This window comes from Pseudopodoces humilis, chromosome 9, assembly GCF_049639895.1.
Source record: "Pseudopodoces humilis isolate 2021_Gansu_Grassland_sample_001 chromosome 9, ASM4963989v1, whole genome shotgun sequence".
Taxonomy (NCBI): domain Eukaryota; kingdom Metazoa; phylum Chordata; class Aves; order Passeriformes; family Paridae; genus Pseudopodoces; species Pseudopodoces humilis.
This window is the reverse complement of record NC_142208.1, coordinates 13,228,210-13,254,604: the sequence shown is the minus strand read 5'-3', so window position 1 is coordinate 13,254,604 and position 26,395 is coordinate 13,228,210. Positions and strand designations below refer to the sequence as shown.

The 26,395-nt window shown below is 37.8% G+C and overlaps 1 protein-coding gene across 6 annotated transcripts in view; it reads right to left on the bottom strand.

Annotated features, from left to right (window-relative positions):
• The window catches only part of DLG5 (discs large MAGUK scaffold protein 5), a 96,366-nt gene that overhangs the window by 61,027 nt on the left and 8,944 nt on the right, over nucleotides 1–26,395 (bottom strand). For 5 of the 6 annotated variants that reach the window (XM_014250438.2, XM_014250440.2, XM_014250439.2 and 2 more), the window contains exon 2: nucleotides 253–321. In XM_014250438.2, coding sequence (XP_014105913.1) covers nucleotides 253–321 — 69 coding nt within the window. Of the gene's footprint in view, nucleotides 1–252; nucleotides 322–16,977; nucleotides 17,022–26,395 lie in introns of those variants that run through there. The other variant, XM_014250442.2, reaches the window with a different exon arrangement.

Genomic DNA, 26,395 nt, shown 5'->3' with positions numbered 1-26,395 from the left:
TACATCATTTAATATATCCAAATGTAGCGGATTTTACATGCAGCAACTGCAGCCGGCCCTGAAAAGGCTTAGCTTGCACTACACAAAAGTACACTTGTTCCTGGTGAAGATGGATGGTTACATCTTATAGTTCAACTTCTTTGATTTTACGACCAGGATCCCTCTATCCTTCCCAGAGGCAACCTTAAAAACTCGTTCTCCCAGTTCCCAAAAGACACACTCATCAAGTTCTTATATTAATACTTTACTCACCAATGCTGCTCAGAGAACTGCTGCTTTCAGAGTCAGAAGGCATTATGGACAGCACACTGTAAGTAGACCCTAGAATCAGGAAAATAAACAGTATTAATTCTTCTCCCCCTTTTCCTCTCTCCAAACAAAGCAATGAATAATTTCCTAGATATTGTAGATGCCAAATAAATTTACTAAAATTACTAAAATTATTCCAATTACTAAATTAGAGACAACACACATCACTGAAACATAAAAATCTAGCAAGCAAAGTATAATTTGTAAATGAACATTGCACTGTGCACTAGGTAGAAAACCATTTTGGATAACATGGTAAAAATGAGCTCTGCAAAATATTAAATACGTTGGCTATTTCACACAGACTGAAAATACAGAGTTTCATGTCTATAACAAGAAGATTAGGAATGATACTTGGGACAAGCAGCAATCTATTTTGGTTTCTCATGTCTTTACATGTACCAGCTCCTAATTCATTGTGTAACTGATTTGTATTCTTATTCTCAGACTTCATTCAGACTTAAAAATTTCATTTAATTTGTAAATAAAATTTGCTTACATCAATTTGCAACTTTCAGTATCTGGTCTTAAAAGCAGCCAGTTTTCTCATTTATTAATAGATCATAGTGAAGCCCTTCATTTTAGCTATTTTAGAAGTATGCAAGGTTTTAGTTACCAGAAGAACTAGAAGGACAGGTCCTACTTCAAAACATTAACTAAACAGCTCCAGCATCCCTCACAGACATGATAAACACACCATAGTAAAGGCAGGGAATGATTATGTATGAATCCATTAGAAATCCGGCCTATTTTCAGCACTTGCCAGGATGTGAGAGCTGTGCTCACAACAGCCAAGCTCTAAGGCAGTTTCAATACCTCCAGGAGCTCACTTTCCTATAGTCCCTCCTTCTTATACTCCAGTATTTCTTTCTTCTAGTTTCTTTGAAATTAAGAAATAAAAGCTGAGAAGCAGCAGGAGTAACTGCACAGAACAGACTGAAGGAAGGATAGGCTAGAAAATAAGAAAAAATAGTTTTTGTTCACCTCCTCTGCCTCTTACTAGAGAAAAGCATGACATATGTAACTACTATGGTGTTAGATGGGTGAAAGAAAAGATGTAATAAAACAACTCTACTAACACAAGTAATAACAGAAAAATCAATTAAAAAAAGAAAAGAATTGAAAATAAGAAGAATTGCATCTTGAAGTAGACTGTTTAATCTGATAAATCTCTGTGAAAAATTATTTAAAATATATTGGTTAAAAATAATTCTATTCAGTTGTAGAGGATGTAATTTTTTTGTTCAGATCTTTAAACAAAATAGACAATGAGTATGTCACTGACTGGCTTCAGAAAAAACCTGCTGCACATTTTTGCTTCTATTTCAGACATTTTTAAATAATAATAATTTTATCTGCATTCCTATTTAATTAAAACTTACTAAAAGCAAAATAATTCCACATTAGCTACCACATTAGCTATATTTAACCTCCTTGCATATTCTAAACTCATACAACTTGCAGTATTTCTTGCAGTCTGGACACTGACTAGAATCAAAAGGAAAGTTGGAAAAAAACCAAATCAATATATTAAACAAAGTAGGACATCTTTATGACAAACAATGTGCACTGAGATTGTATCAAAACTGTGTGGGACACAGGCACAACAAAATCTTGTGCCAGGAAGTGACAATTATGCTCAGCAATTTAAGGCAAAATCACCCAGTTCCTCTAAAAGATTACATAGGAGTTCCACACCTAAAGAAACTTGTAGGGATTGTTAGCTGCTTTTGCTTTTAAGAGTAAAGAAATAAAAGACTCTAAATCTCATCATCTTAACTGATCTTCATTTTATTTATCTTCAAGACACTGATCCTCTCTGTCTCTTTGTCCTGCATTACAAACCAGAGACAGGACTTAGAATGAGTTAAATTCTGCTCTCTGCAATGGACAGAAAGGTTCTGTGAAGCTGACTTCATGAATGGAGAAATATGACTCCCCAAAGCAATGTTCTTAAAACATTAGCTCATATTTGTAGACGCAAGATCCGGTATGCATGGCATGCTATCGAGAAAACCTACAATTGTGAAGAGGGGAGGAATCATCTGACCCGTTCATAATTCCTCACTTCCAACAACAACAACCTGCTAACGTTGTTTGGTTTTGTTTTGTTTTTAAACTACACAGGGTACAAATCCATTATCTGTAACAAGTGCCACCTTTGTCATCAGAAGCAGCATTAGTAAGCATCAGAAACAACAAGTAGAGGTCTCAACACAGCTGCCACAGTATTAAAATGCATCTTTAGCTACTGTACTGACACCCATCCTTGTATTAAATCCTGGCTGAAGTGGCATTGTGCTCGGCATATTTTGCTTGCTCGAATTAGCAATACATCATTGGTACCTGCAAATGCTCCAAGAAATATTTCCCCACTCATTAGGATGCCTCCTAACATAAATGAAAACACTCCAAATCATCCCAACAGCAATTCAGATATGGGTAAAAAAAAAAAAAATAAATAAAAAAGAAAAAGGCACAGGCTAGTTTCTACAACCAAAGGCACTAAAACACCCTGTTTATTTGTGAGCTGCACAACCATGGTATTCTAATAAACTTGTTGAAAAATCACCCTTCCCCCAAAAGAATTTTCTACTTTATTTCCTATTCTTCATTTTTTCTGACTGTACATCTTGTCAAATTGCATGAGAAAAAAATAAGATCAGAACACCAAACCCAGTAAGAAGCCATAAATACCATCTTAGATAAATGTTGAAAGTGCTTCACACCTAGTTCACATGCCTTTCACCACACTTTTCCCAATAGTTGACTTCAATATTTTTGACTTTGCATACTGAAATCCCCCAGTGGTAAAACTCGCTACATTTGATTTCAACGAATCAATTTATAAAAATAGATGACATGTTATTAAAGTTCAAAATTACACCTTGCAATGACAGGATTCTGAGAAACACAGTAGAACCTATACCTACTTAAAAATAATAATAAGAAAAAACCCCAAACCCAACAATTACATCAACAATAAAAACCCCAAACCAACCAAACAAACAAACAACCAAAAGCACAAGCAAACCAAAAACCGAACATATCTTTTACAGATACACATTCATATGGAGAGCAAAAATGCATAACCAACACGGCAGACTTGCTTTCTCTTTTACTCATCCAGACATAAGCTTTGGATCAGCTCCTGGCCGTATTAAACAGCTTTGGCAGAGCACAGGGATTTAGAAACTGCTACAGTATATACTTGAGAACCTTAAGAAGCTCATTTCCTTCTGTTTTCAATAACTAGAGCAAGTAAAATTTCTTTAAGTTATTACTGTCTGTATTAATCAGATTACAGGAAGGCCACTTAAGAACTCACAAATTCAGGAAAGGAACTCATTGCTTGAGTGTGGAAACCACCTCCAGGGACAGCAAAGAACTGTGTTCCAGTTTGCCTTCATCTTTCACACAACAGCCACACAGAAAGAGTGATGTGTATTTTCTTTTCTAAAAAAGACAATGATGGAAGAAAGAGAAAAAAACCAAAACAAAACAAAAAACAAGCAAACAAAAACAATCAGAGAAGAGTCCTAAATAAGACAGCAACTGTCTAAACCAGCAATATCGTCATCAGCAATATCAAATCAAGACTGGTGGAATTAAACTAGTTAAACAAAATTAAAACAAAACATTTCTCTCTTCTGTCTAACTTCTGAATTGTGAAACACCACATAACACTGGAACAGTCACCTGTTCTTCAAGGAGAAACTAAAAAAAGCCAAGTCAGCTAACCTCCGAAACAAACTTACACTTGGCACCTCCTGTAGGAAAGTAGTATAAAGGATCAAGTATGATGTCTTCTATGATATTATTGAACGATTTGTGAGAAAAAAATACAGTGTTCAGGTTCAGAAAGATAAGCTGCCAATTGCCAGTACTACATAGACGCTTCTCATTCTCCTCAATACAAATACAAATATGCAGGCTCTGCTCATAGCTCTAAAGCATAGTGTATCCAAGGGGACTGGAGTGGCAAGAGAAGGGATAGGGATTCACCTTTACAAAACTCATTGCACATATGCTTTAAATCTTCTCTTTTTTTCTCCCCTCTTACCTATAATTCGACTCAGAGAAGGCTGTTTCATCTTCCAAGCTTCATTATATGAACTAAACTGTGCTGGAGTAGCTCTTCTCTCAGATAAACACCCTCAGCACAGGGCCAAAGAGACAAGTATACTGAACCTGCTTCAGTGTGTGAAGAACAAGGGGTTTATTCAAGGAGCACGAGGTGCTTTATCCCACAAGATGGGGATTGCTCAGGTCTTGGCTGCACAGCTCTTGGTAGGTCATCCATCTTTGGGGACTGCATTAAGATCTGCAGTATGGCTGACTCCTAAATTAAGCATGTTTTCTAACTAGGAACATGTAGCTTATCGTAGGACCGAGACTAGAAGGAGCCTTTGTCCATGCAAATTTCTTTTGCTACTTCTCTGTGTTTAAGGATGATGTTATAAAACCCCCCATGCTCCTCAGCTGCAAATTTCCATTGTTAATTAAATTCTGCTCTTCCCCACACCTCCCTTTGCAGTGCAGCGACTGTCAGATGATTCAACTTCTTGTCAGCAAATGATTTTTCTGATGGAAATCCAATGCACTGGATGAGAGGGCAGCACAACAAACATTGCTTTATCCACATCTCCATGCACCAAACCAAACTGACATTGGCAGGACTCCTACGTGCTGGGGGGGAGCAGTTGTTTGATTACAACTGGCAACGACCCAGAATTCAATGTTCCCTTTGCCTTTACAACAACAAAAGTGCCCAAGGAGCTCAAGACCGCATGGATCTGCCATGCTCTGTCTCTGAAGCTATTCCTTCCTTGGCAGCCTGTTTTGTCACAAACCACAAGACATGGTCACTGCTTGCAAGCTGTGTGACATTCAGACACTAAATCCTCATCTCATACAAAACCTTCAATTGCTTACTTGCTTCCCTCTGTGTCACACTTATTTCAGACATTTCACAGTCATTTACCTTGGAGGTTATGAGCAACTCCAAGAGCAAAGGTACAAACTTAGCAGTAAAGGTCAAATAAAAGTAGATGCCATTTTGACAAAAGTTTGCTGTTTCTTCCCCATCTGCTTTTAAACACGGCTTTGTAATTTATATTCTGTATATCTATTTTTAGGACACCATGAAAACTAAATGAACATGAAATGCCTTTTTAAATAATTAAGCAGCTAAAAAAATCACATTTTTTTATTTCCTAAATAGCTGAGTATGTAAAAGTTCTACAGAAATGGTGAGGGTCAAGAAGTTTATTTTCCTTTTCAATAAAAAAAGCTTTTTGTAATGAACTATTAATGAAATATTTAGATATTAATATTAAAAGCGCTGTTTGGAAAAATATAAATGCTTTATTAAGTCAGTCTTGAATTCTAAGTAATTAAAAATACACTCTTGTTAAGGACAGAACGCTCCACACATGAAAAAGGACTGAGGCACCTTTCTCTGAAACATTTAGTAAAAATGAACCTAAAGTCATATTTCAGTGATAATTATGATTTAATATGACAATTTATGTTAAGGCCTAGATTAAAAAAGATTACGTAACCTGCCAGAGGCCAGAGACATCAGCAAAGATGCCCTGAATTCAGTTCCTAGCTGTCAGTCAGTAGAGCATCAGATCTTCAACTATTAAAAACAACACTATAAAAATACCTGTAAAATTCCTATTTTCTTAACATCTGAACAAAAGAAATAGTCACTTTTATAGGCTCATACACAAAAAGCAAAGAAAAGAATAATTGATTATGGATTCTTCAATCTCAGTATTTAGTACAGATGGGAAAAATTTACATTTAAAATCAAGTTTTAGTAAAAATGCAGTGCAGATAGATGAAACGAATTGTCCCACATTCCAGTTCATGTGGATTACACAGGTTATACAACTTATTGTCAATGCAGCAGTGCCGTCTCCTGTTCTAAAACATGATGTGGCATTACAGCTGACTATCTTTTCTAACAACTACAGATATTTTTATGAATTATTTTTAACACAGATGCTTTAACAATTCCCATTAATGTATTTGGAGGAATCCATTCCACTTCACTGGTAAAAAGGCAAAGGTAACCAATTTTTCTTCCTTCTAGCTATCAGGAACATTTTAGTTGTTTGCTGGATTATGTATAATAAGCCAAAGATAAAAAAATAAAGAGAAAATGATAAAACATAAAAAAAAGCTTTTTTTACTCTCTGCTGATACTATCTACATTTTCTAAACTCATCTGAATACAGGTTAATCTCATAAAGCTATCTATCTGCTCTGAATATCCTGATTTCTACAACCCTAGCACACTGACATGGGCCAAAATTCTTTTTCTAACAAGAACCAGAAGAAAGTATTTGGATCTGCTCTCAGAAAGCAGCCCATTACTACTGAAGAACCAAACCAGCAACTGATTGAAGGAGTTACTTACACAATACCTCCTCATCCGAGCCTCTTGGGAATCCCTGTTCTGCTACAAGTTACAAAGCAGTTCACATCTACTCCTCTCAGGACTGCAAGAGATATATCAACACAACCCATCAAATCTGAACTATGTGGGAGTCACTGCTCAATGTGCCTCCTTGGAAATTACAGTCATGTTGGGAGATTCGACTTTTCCAAATCATACATCTCTCAAAAAGGTGGTTCATGTTACTTGATGTGAAATCTGGCATAATGCTGAAGAAACTTACTTGCAGCCTTGAAAGGGGATACACACTCCACTCCCCAACTAAGCCCTAAAAAAATGAACTCTCTTTATACTGCTCTTCATAGCATGCTTCAATATTCAACCCTCAGTCAGAAAAAAACAAGGGGGGAAAAATGTCCCAAGATAGTTTCATTAAGGTATGTTACAGAAGGGTTTTAAACTCAGCTTTGTGTTGTTACAGTGGAAAAAAACTATACACACTTTCATACAGAAGAGCACTCATATCCAAGCTTCCAAGCTTCTCCTGTTTCTGTTTACAACAATTGTTACTAAAAATGCTAAGAGAAAATACATATCTAAGCTAAATAATCTAAATCTTTTTTGCCACCTTGGCAAGGTGATTTTATTCCTCAACATGCAACTTCATTTAAGATAGCAAAAGTAAGGATGAACAAAAAACAAAGCTTTTTTTCCCTCCTAGTGCCGTAGATCAGGAAATCCTAGCAGTAATTCCACATTAAATACATATATATTTATTCTATTGGCACAAAGTACAAGACCATGCTCAGTAAAAGAGGTGTCAGCCCTTGTTACCTACAGACTTCAGGCCCAAGTCCTTTTCAGGACATCTGCAGTTACAGGAAGGTCATCAGAACTGTGTGAATTCTACTTGCACACACCAAGTATCATAGACAGGAAATGTCAAACCCATGGCAAAGTGACCAAGAGCCCTCTCTAAACCCAGACAGATTGGAGCTATCATTCTGTGTGCAGCTCTACAGGATCTTTCCAGAAATGTATTCGTTTTCACAAAGCTAATAGCTTAACCAGACAACTCTTGCAACTTCCAAGCACTGCTATGACTTCAGAAGGAGGGGTAGAGAAAGAAACAATATCAATTAAGAATATATTCCACAGACTACTTTTTCAGAAGACAAAAACACACATATAAAAAAGAAACTGCACCTACGCTCTCATCCAAATAACACAATGAAATATGTCCTTAATTGCTCTGCTGTACTGAGTGATTATTACAGGAGTCTATTACCTATGAACTATTTCCAAAAACAGTTTGTTGCAGAAATCCCCAGGCTGAACTTCATGTTTCTTCTGGTTACAGCTGCAGCACCCGCAAGAACTTCTCATCCCTCACCAGAGGTAACCCTAGGCTGTGACGAGGCAGTAACACCACAATAACCTCGTCCACTGGCACAGGCACCGCCAGGCTGTGGGAGAGCAGATCTCTCCCTGACACACACAGGGAATACACAGAAAAACAGCACTTAAGCTTCCTAAAGGCAAAAATAACACATGGAACTAAACAGAGCAAAAAGTCATCTTCCCCCAAGTACCAACTACAGTGCTCATGCATAAAATGTCCACTCTACCTGGGAGCTAAGAGCTGAGAAGGCTGGAAAAAAAGGAACTCATCTGGAAGCAATTATAGCTCGAATTCCCGCTTTTTGCCTCTTCTCTGGAGGAAACAAGTGCTGCTACTTTTCCTTCTCTCGGTCATGGCAGGACAAGGAGGAGACAATGGCAAAAGTTCTAAAGCTTATTGCACTGACAATGTAATGATAAAAGCCTGACATTGCACTCTGACAGGAAGCAGTAGCATTAGCATTACATGATAGCACACACTGAGCTATATGGAGTGAGTGCAGCTGACTGCCTCAGAGCCTCTGCAAGAGACACAGGCTAAAAATGCAGCAAATGCACTAGATGTCCAGCATGCTACTCCAAATGCAAATATCTAGTCCACTAAGATAGCAACTGGAGAGAAGAAAGAAAGAAAACAAGACTACAACACAGAAGTAAGAACATGGCATATTGGATGGCTCAAGTCAGAGCTGTTGAGGGGAGAAAGAGTGGCCTCTCACCCAAGAGAGGTGACTAAGGCAATAAGTAAGTCAAGGCTTGTCATGACTGGGAAGTCACCTGCCTGTCAGAAAGGTCCTGGTTTCTCCTTAACCATCTCTCATCTTCATTTTGGAGCAGAGAAACAAACGAAGATGCTGCCTCCCCATCAGCACCACTTGTCAAGCATGAAGATTGAATGGGGACAGTTTTAACATTCAGGTTCACCTACTGATGGCAGCAGAAACATGCCCTAAATAAACATGCCAGGTGGTTGGGCATAGCAGACTGCAACACTTTGCAACCTCTTCACTTAACCAAATAAACATCCATATTTCACTGATTCCACATCAGCAACAGAAGAGGCTTTGCTGTGCAGACTTCATGGCTGGCTTTGACACCCTTTTCTTCGGAATACTGGCTTTCCCTTACATCTTTTTCCTTGAACAGGTTCTGTAGATATTGGGGATTTTCCTAAAGGAGATGGTGTCAATAAAACCAGCTGCCATCAGGATCGAGTGTTCGTTCCAGTGTGATTCCCATTTCAACAACAGCTATGAGAACAGTGATGTCAAGGGTGTGCAGAGGACAGAAAAAACATGAGGAGAATGGTAGTGGGTTTAAGGAAAACAAAGGGTAAACATTCATTGCATCCATTGTTTTCCTCTTATACACATTTTCCAGCATGAAACACTGACATACAGTTAAACACAGACTAAACTATAATCAAAACCAAGTTCTATAAACTAAGAAAAGGTTTCTCCCTAAACAAAACCACCAAAAGCCAGAAGTGGGATGAATTACAGTGCTACTGCACCCATAACTACCAAATATTTGAAAGATATTACAATAAAGACGAAACTCAACTTCTCTGTAACATGAAAAACTGCTTAGGAAATGACAATGAAGACACAGGTTGAGAAGGATCACTGTTTACCACAGGATTAAAATTTCCTGTCATGAATTACAGCCATCTTCAACACTGCAACTCTTCTCTACAAGACATATTCACTGCTTTTTTCTTTATTCTCTCATAGTACTGCTGATGTTACAGAGATATTCTTATTCTACATTGTCATTCTATAAGTCAAGAATATTCAAGATATTTAAATCACAAACAAGTAGGTTACATTCAATCACAATTTCTCCACATCCACCTATTCTTATGTTGCTGCACAATTTTTAAAAATACAAAGTAGGGGGGAAAAAAAAAAAGAAGTCTAATTGAGTAAACTGAAGTATGTAAAAGCAAAAAGATGACTGGAGCTCAGCTCAACAGTTCCACACTTTCCTAAGAGTGCTATAAACCACAAATTCCTCGTGGGAAATACTACATCTTCTCTCTCTGCTTGGATAGTATCTTCCAAAAATCGACATTTTGAGTACATTAGAAGATATGTCAAAAACAACCGTGAATATTAGTTTGGAGCCATTAAAAAGTAGTTCACATTTCAAAATCCACAATGCAACAAATCCCAAAAGGGTTTTAATTTGTACAAAAGCATATAAGCATCTATTCTCTTTCACAAATAACATCATAGGAAAACTTCAAAGAAAATTTAAATTCTTCAACTGAAAAGAAGATTGATAGCATGTAGCTCTTTAAATCATTGCTTTCCCTTCCTGTGCTACCCTTTATCCTGATGGGAAAATAAATCCTGCAGCTTTTCACTTAAGGGCTAAATTTCCTTTTTAATTAGAGATGCTTGTGCTGATTCTGTTTTATTTAAAATGCAGAGATCCTTCCAGAAATACTTAATAAATCAGTACTTAAAGGAAAAAAAGAATGCACAAAATTAAGATAATTGAAATAAGTGGGGAAAAGAAACCCAAGTTTCTGAAAGTAAAAAAAAAACAAAAACCAAACAAACAAACAAAAAAGCCAAACAACCAACAACTTATTTCCAGCCAGAAGAAACATTTACAACTTCACAGACTTTTACAGAGGTCCAGACTTTTTTGATCAAGGGCAAAGTCAGATTACCTACATGCTACTATCTTCAGTATGAGAACAATGGGATGAACCAGAAATATTTCATCCCATGATCACTCTTATTTTTGGCATGTTCTCTGTATGTATCCAGTTACATATCCTGACAGGTGAGAGTTTCAGGTTGATCATATTTATTTATCTTTTAGCTTCATTAAGCATGCTTTTCTCCATTCTCTAGACAGATTGTGAGAGGGAAGGGTCTCAATGCACAAATGTACACTAGCACTTGAGAAAACAAAAATAAAACCCCACACAAACCCTCTTCAGCCACCCAAAGAGAGCTCCTCTCTCAGCCCCTTGCACTATTAACAGCTCCAAGCATCAGAGTCCTATAAAATTATAAGCAATGCAACAAAGTTGTTACCTTCAGGTAGGTGAACAGGGAAAAATACAAAGCTGGTGACTTGCCACCAGCTCCACATATGTAAAACCCAGAAGCTGATCAATATTTGCAACTATCCAAGACACACTGGGCAGAAACACCCCCCCAGGCATAAGAGAAAAGCTTTACAATTCAAAACTGAGCTCAGTTTGTGTATAAGAACCTGTTCATTCTACATCAAGAAGTTTGCCCAACAAAAAGCACAACTTTGAGTGCTTTTTGGTGATACCATCAGACAGCAATTATGACATGTCAAGAACAACCATCAGGAAAGTTTTGAAAAATTAAACCCTGAATATCTGAGCTACCATGGCCCTTTGAAGAGATGAGTAACACTCCTTTACTAAAAATCTGCATCAGGGAAGTCTGTTGTTTTGAACAAGTCAGAACAAGCCCTGCCTGGTTACAGAACTTACCTCCCTCCTGCTACTTTTAGGCTCAACCCCTGTAATCATTCCTAGAAGTGCAAATACTAAGTAAGCACTACTATTAATCACTTGACATTTGGGCACAGCAGATCAGCATCATCTGGTTTTCAAGGCAGGATGATTCTAGTCACAACTTAAGTGTTTTTAGAATGTCACCTCTCCCGTTCCTCAGCTAGAGCAAAAAAGGACAAGCATTTGCACAGAGTAAACAATCACTCACTGATTCATGCCTGCATGGCAAGTAGTGCTCTCTGGCCAGAATTCATCAGAAACAAAGTGTTGGCAGATTGGGAATTGGGATGCTTTGTCACACACAGAAACACAATTTCACATTTATCACCTACACAAACAAAGAGAAGATACAAATAAAAGCAGTATCCAGAAAATAAATACCAGTGATAATGGACAGCTAAGAAGAACATAAGATACAAAACGATTCAAAGAAATTGTGGAGCTAAACATTCAAACTGAAAGACTATACACAAAACAACCATTATATTTTACTGGCACATCTAGTGAGGCACTGGAATTTGCTTTGTGTTTTCAAAAGTACAGTGGCTCTTCCAAAGCATTCCCCTTCTATTGGATGGGGAAAAAAACCAACTACTAGAACTAGTAGAAACAGGATAAGGAAATCCACACTGGCACCAGCAAAGTTATTCTTGGTCTATTAGGACAATGGAAAGCAACAACCACACTCCATGCTCCCCCTACCAGTAGAAATCAGAGCCCTAAGGAACTTGCTGACTCCAGAACTATTCTCATCCCTCTGAAGTGAAGGTGTATTCTGTCTCCTTACATCTCACTGCAGAAACAGATCTCTCCCAGCTCTTCATCATCATCTTTCACAGCTTTCTGAGACACAGTGTATCTTCTTACTGAAGCCAAGCTCTAGAATTTTCCTACCTTTAATTTTCAGTTTGAATTAGCACAAAAAAAGCCAAGAATTTTCATTACTGCGGGGAGAGGGAGCTCTTACAATTTGTATTTTTGGAGACAAGAAAGAAAAGCTGTATTCTGCAAACAGAAACAAACAGACCAACTTTCATAGGACCAGAAACACCCTGTCATGTCCTTGGCTCCAAACACATGTATGATAATCTTTCAAAGCACCCATCACCTCACCAATATCCCCGTTTCCTACCTAGAAATCCTGTATTCTATTTTCAAAACCAGAAATCGTGCCTGTATTTTCTACTTTTTGAGCAATGAGGTAAGGAAAACACTTGCATACTTTTGGTTTGTTGATTGTTTTTCTTAATATAGAATACTGTATCTGGAGGATGTATGTTCATTAATTGGAAAAACTTAAGTATTAACTGGCAGCACAAAGACAGGTGGATTGCATATTTAATTTAATTTACCAAGGTGGTTTTTCTGTGTTATGCGTTAAACAAAGAGATGTCACTTGGAACAAATGACAACAATTTTCTGATGTAAACCTTGGCAATAAGGTAGCTTGATTAATTTCTTTAAAACTAAATTTAAAAAACAATTAGGAGTGTCACTGTTGATACACAGAAGCAAGATTATGTTTAGGCTTACCTTCCCAAAACTATGAACTGATAAAAAACCATTCTAACCTCCATGCCTGAGGTCAAGATCAACAGTATCTTATGCCAAGAGCTGTAGCCTATGTTTATAAGACCATGAATATGGATCTAGTAATGACTGAAAGTATTATTACTGGTTTTAAAATTTCAGATTAAAATTTGTTAAAACACACTATGTCCCATAGACTATACATGTATTGTTCTACCCATAAACAATGACAATAAAGAAGAGAGACAACAGATGGGTTTCGACAGCCAAAAGTTTTAGCCAGCAATATTAAACATGAAAAGAATAGAAATCAACCTTAGCAACTGTTAAATTACTGTGTATTTTTCCCAAAATTAATGGGAAGCAGAAAGCTTTCTGAGAAACAGAATCACTCATAGTAGCTCAGTCTGTTCTCTAGTGGCTATCCATAAACCATTGCATTTTAGTGAGTGACACAGGCATGGAAAAAGAGGATAAAAAAGAATGGGAAATAGGGTATTTGCAATACTACATGCTAATTAACAGCAGGAATAGGTCTGGAGAAAATGCTGTGGTGTGCAAGGAAATGTTCACCTATTGAGGAGTAACACCAATGTTAACACATTCTTTAGTGTTTTGCTCCCTATGCCAAACTTCCAGGGCGCTTGAAGGAACCTCCTGTGTCCCTGTGAATAGAAGGCCTAGGCACAGATGGCACGAAGTGAAAACAATGCAAAGAACAAGGGCAGGAGGGATGAGTGGGGAAGTTTTCTCAAGTGCACCCTGAATTGTGCTGTGGCATAAGAGCTCTCCTGCCACTGTGACTGCTGTTCTCATTGCGACAGCTCAGCCTGAAACACAGCTCCCAACTTCACACATCCACAACAAGAAGCAGGTATAGCATAAGAAAAATCCAGACACCAAATCACAGTCATTTAAGGCATGATAAATCTTTAAATGGTTGTCACCTTTTTCATGTAGTTTGGTATTAAGCTAAATTATGTTAACACCCAGACAATAAAACACCAGTCTGAAAACCAAAAATTGGTCAAACACATTGACTTTTTTCTACCAAAAAACTTCCAGCAACTCTAAACAAAAACATATCCTGGATAGAACAGCCTGCAGTTGCAATGTAGCATGCATATGCTCTCTATGGGTCTCGTCAAGCAACATTGAAGCTCTAACAGTGTTCTAAGAGGAAAAAGATTCATGACCCAGAAGCCCTAAAGAACAAACCACAACTTTTGTTTTAAAAAGTCCTGTTGCCTCTGTGTTTAGTTGTGAACAGCAGAAAATCTGTCAGCATGGCTCATACATACAAAGAAAACTGGAATGATAAAACTCACTCTTGTTACCAGGACAGACACTCCAGTATGGCAGTACTGTGGTTGTTAAAAAGGCAGGCCAATAAAATTCTGCTTATTGCCTGAATAGAAATACTACAGAGGAAGCTGCAAAAATTTTCTGAGAAGGATATTTAAGAGTGCTTTTAAATTGCTGGACAAAGGGATGAAATTGAGAACCTGGAGAAACCTGAGCTACAACAGAAGCCAATGTTCATTTGTCTCAATATTCCTGTTTCTGCTCAAACAACAAATGCTGTAATGTGAAACATAGCAAAGGCAAAATTTACTTCCCACATAAATTGTATGTCTCACATAAATTAAGTTCTAAGTCAGTGAAGCAAACAGTAAAGGCCCATTATCCCTGTCTCTGCATTTCCCTGCAGGCTGAAAAAGCTGCTGACCTCAAATCTTAGTGTTCACACCAAGGTGACAGAGATCCTCATTCTGTTTATTTTTCATCAAAACAGACAGAAGACCTCTTTATAACTTGTAGGAGACAAAGGATCCTCAGAAGCTGAGCCTCAGCACAGCATCAGCAGAAGACAAACGCTGTGCACCATCTAATGCTTATTTTCATCCTTAGTGATTTTTTTTTTTTGTGTGTGGAATAAGAAGCAAATATGCAGGATGAAATGCTACTCATGTTTCCAAAACTTTGAACCTTGTTAATTTATTGCAATTTGCTCATTTTGAAATCTGTTCTCACTACCGAAATACTACAGCAATTATTGCACCAGTGAAAGAACTGAGAACGGGTATTACTTCAGTTTCATACATCCATTAAAAGCATCATTTCCTTGGTCTGAATGTCTTGCATTGGTGTGTACATTACAGATGTGTCTAGGAACCTGTGTGTGTACACATAGGTACAAAAAACCCTGGAAAATGCTTCAACATCAACTACACATCTCACTTTTCTCATTAGAAGTATTTTTTTTAAAAAAAAGTTCAATTATGAATGACGGTTTCATAAAAAAACAACAGCTCTGAACTGCATCCACATTTATGCCTTCAATAGACCAAGTCTTCTAGAAAGGCTTGACAAGCTTCAGAATTGATGCTTTCAGCCATCCCCCACTTTTGCACTCTGTGCAGAAGCAACATTGTGACAATAAATTAAGTTCCACAGCAAAAGCTATGCCACTCACTTCATCCAAAATATAGGCTGCAGCATGTCCAAAACACAGCCGCTTCCACCTGATTCTACAGCTGCAAGCTCAAGAGTTCCTTACATACACTGCCAATACAAACTCTCCCGTGAGATTTCCAGGAAAAGTTCCACAAGATTTTAAAACAAGGAATAAAATAATCGAGGGTGTGGGAATGATGATACAGAAATGAAAACACTGTGTCTCAGGAAAGTGAGTCACAAGACCTCTGCTTACATACAAGTCGCTTGCAGAAAGCCCTGATGTCAAAGCCAGGTTTGCAATGCTTTCATTTTCCAGCCTTTCCTGCTGCTAAGACCATATCCTCCATACATGATTATAAATGGAGGAAGGTATAAATTGATGCTTCACAGTTGCACACTCAGGACTTCAGCATCACACCTGGAAGGATCTTTCTATCACATTCTATACAACACATATGCAGACCAATTACATGCTTGATATTTTTTCGACATGCCATTTTAGCTATTGGCAACCTGTTACCAGAAATCACTTAGTTTGTCTCTAGGAAAGCTGACTGCCTGGGAACCCATCTAAGACCTGAAAAGCTATCCAACTGCTCCAGGTTCTGTACAAAACTAAAAAGCTGATGTGGTTCAAGAAGAAATTACTTCACAGCACATATATATGACTCTATAACATGTACCCTGGATTGGTGATGACATGAACACAACAAAGCCACAAATATTTGTCTTGGAAGAAAAAAAAAAATCGTTCTTTTCCCCCACATTTTGCTTTTAATTAGTATACACACAAATAAAGGAAGCCCAGGTTGTTGGGACTTCAGCTGAAGAGCTTCCCATGCTGCTGAACGCTGAAAGAGGGAAGTAGGTAATGACACTACCACAATGAAACCACTAGGAAACTCTGATTTTGGCCACAGAATGTTTCACTTCCTCATGATGCACAATTCTTAGCTGGAACCTTATAAAGTAAAGGCTAGATTGAACATTCGACTTTGATTTGCCTGACAAAATGTTTTTCCTTCTTTAAAGGAATTTTGGCAATTTATTTCCATTAGTTTCTGCTTGTAAACAGCAATTTGCTGTATTTCACAGCCAACTTACTCAAAAGAACGGCTGAAATAAATCTATTCACTGTTCATCTAACCACAGATCAATGCTATGAAAAAATCAAACCCCTCAGAAAAGGAGAAGAGTAATATAAAGGAATTACAAAAAAGGAAAAAAGAAACATTACCCCAAATTTTTCACAACCTTTAACCATTTCATTTCCAAAACCAAGCAGAAAGCCAGAGGAATACTGACAAAGAGCCCATAAAGATACTCAACACCAATGCAACCCTCCACTTTCCAATACCTTTCAGTGAAGCTCTACAGTAATCCATTTCTGCTTCTGCTCTCTTCCAACTCATCTTCCTTCTCAGCTCCAAAGATTACAGGTTGATTGTACAGACAATATCTCATATAGGCTGCTCCCAAATCCTCCCAACCCAGCTAAGCTTTGTCATTATCACGTTGTTATTGTCTCATCAAGTCCATCTTCCACAAACAGGTCTCTGATTAAAGACAGACAAGTTTGCTTAATAGCCATAGCTATTATCACCTGGTTTCAGGTGCTGCCTGCACAACACTTCATTTTCCTTATTTCTACTATGTTACAGCTATAATTGTATTTGTTGCCCTCTTCAACATTGCTTTCGGGATGAATGAGATCAGCAGGCAAGCTCATAACATGAAATAAATCTTAAGCTTAAATTAATGCAAGCTTGAAAACAAAAGGTTGGAATAAGAAACTGTGGAAAAATAAAAAAGCACACAGGAAGTGTTATTACAAGCAACTGTATTACTTTTGCCAAGCACTGTATATGGACCAGCATATATTCTGTGACTATGACCAAACAATTGAGCTCAGCCCCTGTGGTTTAAAAATATAAGCTAATGCTGTGGGGTGGGGGCAGAGGGGCTAAAGAAATTATACTTCTGTATGCTCAACAACCAAGTATTACTGGAACACTGCTAGTCAAGCTGCAGAATGAATTTATATTAAAGTTATACAGTCAGCACTAACAATCCTAAGAGCAGTGTCTGAATAAATGAAACACAAATTCATGTCTTGCATGCCAATCAGTTTAGATACAGGTTCAAAATACTTCATGTGCTTCCTGGCACGGCAATATTCTTCTAAAGCAACATCTCTGTAACCACCCAGATTTTTGGTCTTCCAAATATTTGGAATCATAAGACAGTGTGCATATATCAACATTTTTCTGTTTAAAATTTTTTTCTTGATAATAGAACATTTATCAACTCAGGTCTGGAGAAGACATTCCAGTATTAGCTTTAACTATAAATGAGTAGAAGCCTTTGTCCGAAGAGAAGCAGTAAAAAACAAACAAAAAACAAAAAACAAACAACCCCCCCCACAAAAAAAAAAAAAACCACCACAAAAACAAAAAACCCACAAAAATCTCCAAAGAAAGAAACAAAACCCCCACCCTAACTAACTAACCAAACCTAAACCACGTTCTAATCAGCTTTTACAAGAAACCCCACTGGTATAAACTAAAACACAGCAGATCTCCTGCAATAACACAGACTGAAAGGTCTGCTAACTCGCCCAGAAACTCCTGCCACATTTCAGGCACACATTTCTGTGCACAGAGCAGACGCCTTCCCAGCCAAAAGCAGAGAACAGCCTGCAAACATTGCCTGGACTTTGTGCCGGTGCTGGGAAGGTAAGGCAGAGCTCCGGGCCCGGACCCCGCGGTCCTTGAGCAGCGCCACAGCCCGGGCACAACAAAGGGCTCTTGTTCCACGGCAGCGGCAGGCGGCAGCTGAACCAGTTGGCCCAGTACCCTACCGTGGTCTGTGGGACATCAAAGGCTGCCTGTGACCTAAGCAGACAATTAGGATGTGTGGGTGTAGAGTTACAGAGTTCCAAGAGGTCACTCACGGATGAATTTTAGCGCTGCAGCACAACCCCTTTATAAAGCAGTATTACTGGCTTTGCGCAACCAGCCTTCGGGCTGACCCCAGATCTAGGCAAGTGACTGCAACGCTGCTTTATTTTTTTTTTTTTTCTTCTGTATAAAGTTTACTGCAAAATTAAAGCGCAAATCCTGCGATGAGCTAAGTAACTTAAACATATGTGTAACAATTTTAGTTTGCAAAGTATAGATACTGTGTTACCTTCTCTTAAAGAACCTTGTAACCAAGTTCACCAAGACCCTGAAGAAGGAAGGAGGGAACAGCCGCAGAGCAATAAGCAAGGAAAACAATCACACCCTATTGACAGATACTCAGGACGCGGCATAAGGTGCAACACTCCAGCACAAAGTAAGGCTTGTCAGTTCTCTCTGGTGTAAACATAAATTCAAGAGATACCTCCTTACAGAGAAAACCAGCTGTGCTTTGTCCTCTGTTGAAGACATCACCAGCATCAACACCATCGATCCCACCACACAGCACTGCCCTTCTCACCACCTCAATCCCAAGGTGCTGTCACAGGACCATTTCTTCTCTCAGTTCTGCTGCTCCCCAAGACACAACTCTCCTGATTTAAGCACCAGTTCCAAATGTGCATGCCAAACTAATAAAGACAGACCTGAAGCAAGAAAAAACTGGGCCAAGATCACAACACCTCTATACCATACCAGTCATTTAATCACAAAGATGAAATGTTCCTAGATGATGCAGTAATAAAAATATCAGAACATATTTCTTTCTTCTCACTCTTATGGCTCCAGCGCTACAGCTAAAGATCACTTTCTGATCAGAGATTAGTCTGAGTCAGGTACTCTGAACAGTTACACAGATAACAGAACATTTGTGGCAGACCTTCATGCAATCCTGTACTTGGGGACTCACAGTGACAACAATCAGTATACCAATCTGCATAGTTTTGTATTTTCAAAATATATTATGTCTGGGGTAAAAAGCAACTTCATTTTCCCAATTTTTAAAGGTTCTTAAAAATTATTATCCCATTATTCAGGTGCTTAACAAAAGTTTTAAATAAAAACACTGAAATCCTGAGGTTTGAAAACTATCTTCATGCTTTTGCTTCAGTCCAGCACCTTCTATCACATTTAAGATTATTCCCCTGTAGGATAGTCAATAGCAGCAAGGAATCACCAAGCAAGGGCATTTAACTTTCAAATGCTGCCAAACTGGAATGCAACTGACACTATGAGAAAGCAAATTTTGTTTGCAAATTATCGCATCAGGAACTCAGGCACTGGTTTAACAACATCAGGGTCATACTTAATCATCTTAACTCATGCAAGCAGCAAGAACTGAATACAACCCAAGAGACAAAGTGTTCTCTTGCTAAAGAGGAGCATATGCTTATACACCTTGTTAAACTGGACTGAATCTTTCAAGTGATGCTCTTTGAGGAAGGTCTTTAGTATTTCCTTTTTTTTTCCTTCCCCCTCTTTTCTTAAGGCCTAAGAGGTTATCTTGCAGAAACTCACTTCAGCTGAAGAAAAATCTCCAGGTTCCAAACCACTATTGTTACAAGTTGAAAAAAAAGCAGCAAAGGAATCAAACAAAAAAAACCCAACACCAAAGTTACAATGTACTGCTTGACACAAAATTAATCAAAATTAAACATAAGTGTGCACTTTTCTCTTTTTCTTTTCTTACACAACTAATTGAACAGTCAGAATTTTCTCTGTTTTCATCAAAATGCATCCTGAGAGCTTCCAGAATGTTGCAATTGTTAATTCTTGCACATTTAATTAAATACTTCCAAACCACAACTTTACGGAACAGATCTATTTCAGTCAGGACACTATCAGAACAAAAGTTAAATGTAACAACCTCACTGTGGATAGTTCAATCTCCGTATGTTAGTTCAATAACTGAACCATATATTTCTGAAAAACATTCTATTTTGCAGAATAAAATTTGATTAATTACACTAATTAGAATATTATACACCCAACTCAAAGGGATTATGTCAGAGCTATGTTCAACAGCAGTAAATCTCAAAAGATAGAACAGCACTATTTTTCATAGCATTTAATAACCTTTGAAATGTTACTGTGATCACAAAAGTAATTTCTACTGCTTTTTCCTTTAATTAAAAAGCCAAAGAGCAAAAAGCAAGATGACAGAAGCCAAGAGTAAGATGAAGAAAGAAATAAACCAGATGGCATGGGAATATATTTATATATACTTAAGTTATTCACAAATTATGAAAAAAGAAATATCAAAATCTTTTCATTTGCCCTCTAATCAGTGTTCTTTTCTAGAAGAGTTTTCAGATATTTTTATGCAAAGAGGATTGTGAATTCTAATTAAGATATAGCTGTAAGCCAGGATCCTCCATCACACAATTAACCTTAAATCCAGCCTCTAGCCGAGCAGGGTACAGATGGAGATAGACAGATGTAATTACAAAGTCCGTCAGCAGTAAGCCACTGGGAGAGGTTGCAGGCTTTCCTGTATTTCTACTTTGTACAGGGTGGTAGGTTTTTTTTATCAAAATATACCAGGAAGACACAGCTACTGTGACATAGTCACAGCACTTTTATATTTGCTTGAGCTTGCATTGTATACTTTAAGGAACTAATTTTTAAAGAAAATTACAACTGCATTCTCATTTCTGCAGGCTGCACTGTCTCACAGAGCGCTGGAGTAGGTATTGCATTCCCAGCTTCATTTCTGTCCTTCAGGATCAGCTTCTCCCTTCCCTGTTTCAAACCTCTCCAACTGTAAAACTCTATTTTACCACCATTCTGAACCTGTAAAGTGAGATTAATTGTTGGAAAAACGTAATTTTTAACCTAAATTCTAAAAAACCAACCAACCAAACTAACCCAAAAAATCCATGCATTCACAGAAATTCACAATTTTTGTAAATTTTTAGATGAGACAATAATATCATGATCCATCTGTGAATCAACTTTTCCCATTAATTTTGTAACCCTATGTCTAAACATGGTAAACAAGTAGAACTAACTATCCTTCTATAATTTCTTACAGCAGGAGTATTGGAGAGGAATACCAAACAGCAAGGTGCAAGATGTAGTTTGGCATTTTCCACTAATCACAAAACCATGAAGAGTTTCTGCTTAGTGTCTGAAAACAGTACTAAGATTGCACATTTTGAATGTTATTAAGTTTCCATTTAAGATCTGCAAGTAGCATTTAAGCATAGCAAAAAAAGAATATCTTATCTTCATATAATGCAGTCAATTCACATCCCACCACCATACGTGAACCATTTGCTTATCTGAAAGCAGCAGCAAAGATTAAATTTGCATTAACCATTTTACCAGTTATCCCATCCAAGCTGGGGAAATCAGCTACACCTCCCATGCACTACAAAGGGCTTTCTTTAGGAGTTTTACACAGGAATTGAGAAAGGAATAACAAAATTGACAGATGTAATGGTAAAATGTTCAGACCCAAACTCTTAACTCTAGGGTCATGAAGTGACAAATTTAAGAACATGAGAGTTAAGGTATTCACGCACATTTTTAATTACGAATCACTGAATATCTGACATGCCAAAGACCTGGACAACCAACATCCTGACCTTTATGTTCAAAATTGTATGCCAAAACCAGATGTACTTCACTAGAGTGGCAACTACAACAGCAAGTAAACAGCTTTTTTAAACATTTATTATTATGTGTGGAAAGGAATTCTTTGTGCAAACTAACTTTTAGCGAGGACAATCTCAGCTATTTTACTGACTCGGTATCAAAGCACCCCAGAAAAGCTCACAGCCACTATGGCAGAGGAATTTCAACAAGTTTGCTCAGCCACCTTCTCCACATCACAGCCCTGAATCTCTAGGAAGATCATCACTCCACCCATGCCACAAAGCTGAGAGACCCCAATCCCAGGCTGGCTGGTGTGTTCTCCTCTGATCCTGAGCTCATGGAACACTTGATCTGCAAGGCAAGTTGAAAACCCCTAAATCTCACCTCAGCCTGAGCCCATGAAAGGTCACTTAGGTCTGCCAACAAACTCAGGGCCTAAGCAAGCACATATAATTTTCCATTATGCATTTTTTCTCCTCCTTAGAGAACTCCACCTGATTTTCATCATGAAAGCAGTCCTTGCAATCAATTGCCTCATACTTCATTAACAATGCATTATTCACATCCTGCTCTGAATAGACACCCTTTCCTTCTTCCCCATGGCAGAGAAGACCTTTGGAGACGATCATCCTGTGAACATTCTCACACTTACCTCCATGATGTTTGTTCCTTACCTTTGCACTAGGAAACTAATGCAGAGCAATTACCATCAGTAATGCTGGATGTTCAGCTTAGACATCCACAAAATGGCTGAAAAAAAGCATCAGAAGGCAGCTGGCAAAGAAAGCTTCTCTCTGAAGCTTTTTTTTCCTCTCTGCCATTTTTAAAGAGCATTACTTGAAGCTGAAATTGGTTTTCATACTAAGATGAAGTGAGCATTTTTAGCTTAAGCATTATCAGGTTCACTCTTAATGAAGCTCCTAATGAACACAGACCTAGAGCTGTTTGGAAGACTCAGAATGGCATTGTTTCCCCATGATGCCACTTCCAGACAAAAATACAGATAGACACTATATGTTGTAGTGCATACAGAATGAAACTTTCCAAGGCTCCACATTACTTTATTTAAATCCTAATCTTGATCTGGAAAAAAAAATTATAGAGAGAATGATATATATTTCATTGTTTTAATTAAGATAATTAGTCTATTCTTACTGAAAATTAGTCTTTGGGTAATTTCTGTTTAGGAAGAAGTCTGTAAATTTCTCGACACTGATATAAAATTAAGACAAAAAAGAGCCACAAAGCATTTTCTTTGAATTGTTTTTAAAAAGAAGGAAAAAAAACTCCTGTAAGTTCAGCAAGATCCGTGATAGGAATAAACACCTTGGGAAACTTAAATTTTACATTCAGAATGCTGCAGATATTAAGATGCACTTATTAAAACACCCACACAACACAAAAAAAACTGGTGGAGCAGAAAGACTAACTTCCATCATTCACTTCTGTTCTCTTATAAGAGAATTGAAGAGAAATTTTATTTCTTCAAGGGCTTTCAAAAAACCTTTCAGGAAATGCCTAGGCTCCTGATGTACCCTGCAATCCAATATCAGACACAGACAATTTGTTTCCCCTTCCCAACATACCACACCATTTACTACCTTTATTTATAAATGTTCAGAACAACTTCATTAACTAAAATAAGTCTGCAACAGGAACATCAGAAATTGGTGTTTTATGTAATTTTTGCAGGTCAAAATTTATGTAATTTACGGAAAATTATAATTTCTGAGTCTCACTGAAGAAGCTGTGCTTAACATAAGGATCTCTCTTAAGGTAACACAGAGTTATTTGTCCTATTAGGCTCTTTCTTATACGTTTATTTTCCACAAAGCATATAGGTAACAAAGATAACATGTCCTCTACCACAGCCATCATGAACAGACGCTGAGTACTCAGTGGGAAAGCTGAGAAGCCTGTCTTCACAATACACCACATGTGAACTGAAAAACACATGAGGACAGCAGAAAATGGAGAACAGAGATTAGCCAGCCAAATGAGACTCCGCTCCATAAGCTATCAATGTTCTGTTGAAATCAAGCAAATGAAGCACACTTCTGGTTATTTTCTGAAACAGATCACATAAAATGCAGATACTAGCTATATTAGACACTACTTAGAATTAAATCAAAGACCAAGGCCTCATGATCTAATCCATAAGGTCAGAAATCCTATCGCCTCAGTGATCCAAATTCACCTCTTCTCACTGTCATAAAACCAGGGAATTATTCTGAACACTATCTCTCACAAGCTACTATTCCACCACAATGGTTTAGAGTGGTTTTAGCTATTGCTGTGCATTTGCATTTTACACAGTAACAAAAATGTATGCAACCATACTTCAGCAAAGCCTAATTTAGGGGTGCACTTTAAGAACAAGTAAAAATATTTTGATAGGGGTAAACTATTTTAAAAGTCTTATCTACTTTCAATATATATATATATATTTTAAAAAAGTATTTCTCATTAAAAAAGGAGCACGTATTAAAAAGTTCCACACACATGAATGTACATATACAATGCAATTGGTGAGATGAATTCATAGAACTTTTTATGTGGATTTCCTCCATCGGCTACTACAACCCTGAGATAGGATCTGGCTTATGTGCCCATGAGAAAGATAAACAGACACAGGGCAAAGCCAATAAACCCCACACTGTATTGTTGCAATGCAGAGTTGCAGAAGAAGAAAAAAGACCTTCCAGAGATGCTGAGCAAGGTGCTGTGTAGCACCCTGAAATTCCTCACAGGAGAGCACAGTGCAACAAAGTGCTCCTCGCTGTAGCTGGGCAATAGCCACTGCAATTCCTCCAGTTCCACCAGTCTGCCTTTACCTTCTGCTTATCACCGGTATGAAGGAAATCAAGGGCCCCAGAAGACAAGCTCAGTATCAAAACCATACTAACAACCTGGCATTTTGCAGCACTTAAGAAATTTGCTATAGTTGGCTCCAAAATTGAGATTTGACATTCTAGACAATATAATGAGGTACTCCCTGACAAATGAAATTTTATGCAAATCATGTATGCACAGCATATCACTGAAGATCAACTCAGCCAGAGATAGAAAAACAGCTCAGCATTTGCACTGTGTTTTCTTCCAGTCCAGCACACACTACACACGGGTTTCAGCCTAACAGTGTTGTACAGAACAGGACTGCCACCAGCCTTGACAGACAAGTTTTTCTTGTATGTTTTTACTGATTTTCATATTAATACCAATGCTCCTGACTCCTACCAAGTCCCAAAATCCCGAGGCAGAAAGTACCTCTGACCTTAGTAGCAGACACTACTACTCCGTGTTATCAAGGAACGTTCTGCCCAGCCAAAACACTGCTCTGACACTTGTAGCAGTGTAGCCCTTGAAATCAACTCCTGATTACCTCAAAGATGCCAGGAAAATAGGAAAGGTTCATGAACCAGGATAACAAATGAATGTATCTGAAATACAGCATACTTTTAAAGTGCTGGCCTACACATTTTCAAGGCCAGAAATTTAGAAAAATATCTCACAATATATCTCTCAAAGTTCATGTCTGCAGTCTATACCTAAGTCAGCCTTGGGTTACTCAGAAGGGAGGGAGGCAGGGTTAACCCACTAAGGCAAACTAATCAGACTCTTAACCAAAGGTAGACAATACATGTTACAGAACGAGTCCCTTCCCAATATGCTTGAAAGTTAACTAGAAGCATCAAAACTTTAGATTTCCCCATCAAAAAAAGAAAGGACTGCTTGTGCACTGTCAGAGCAGCAAAGGAATGCTGTGGCAGCATATCTAAATAGAGAGAGGGAAATAGGCAACCTGAGCATCCTGAGGTTGATCGCCACAGAAAGCAGAAAAGGGATTGAACAAGTTAGATTTTTAATACACACTTCATTAGAAGAGGGGAAAAAAATACCAATACCTCAAGGTAAAACTAATATAATTGAAAGTGAATGCCCTCTTGAGAATACCTCTTTTGTGATCTTAAGAGGGTTTAGTACTGCTTTTTCTGCTTTCATTATTACTAAAATTCAGGTACCTACAGAGTTTATTCAGAGTCCAGCTCTACATCAGAAGTACATGATGGAACAACTGATGACAATAACAAAACAGTTCATCAATTACAAAGGAAAGCCTACTTTTACGATTTTTTGTTTGTTGGGGAGCTTTTGTTTGTTTTGCTTTTCTTTAAGACCTTAGCATTTTATATTATTTTTAACCACACCTACTTAAGT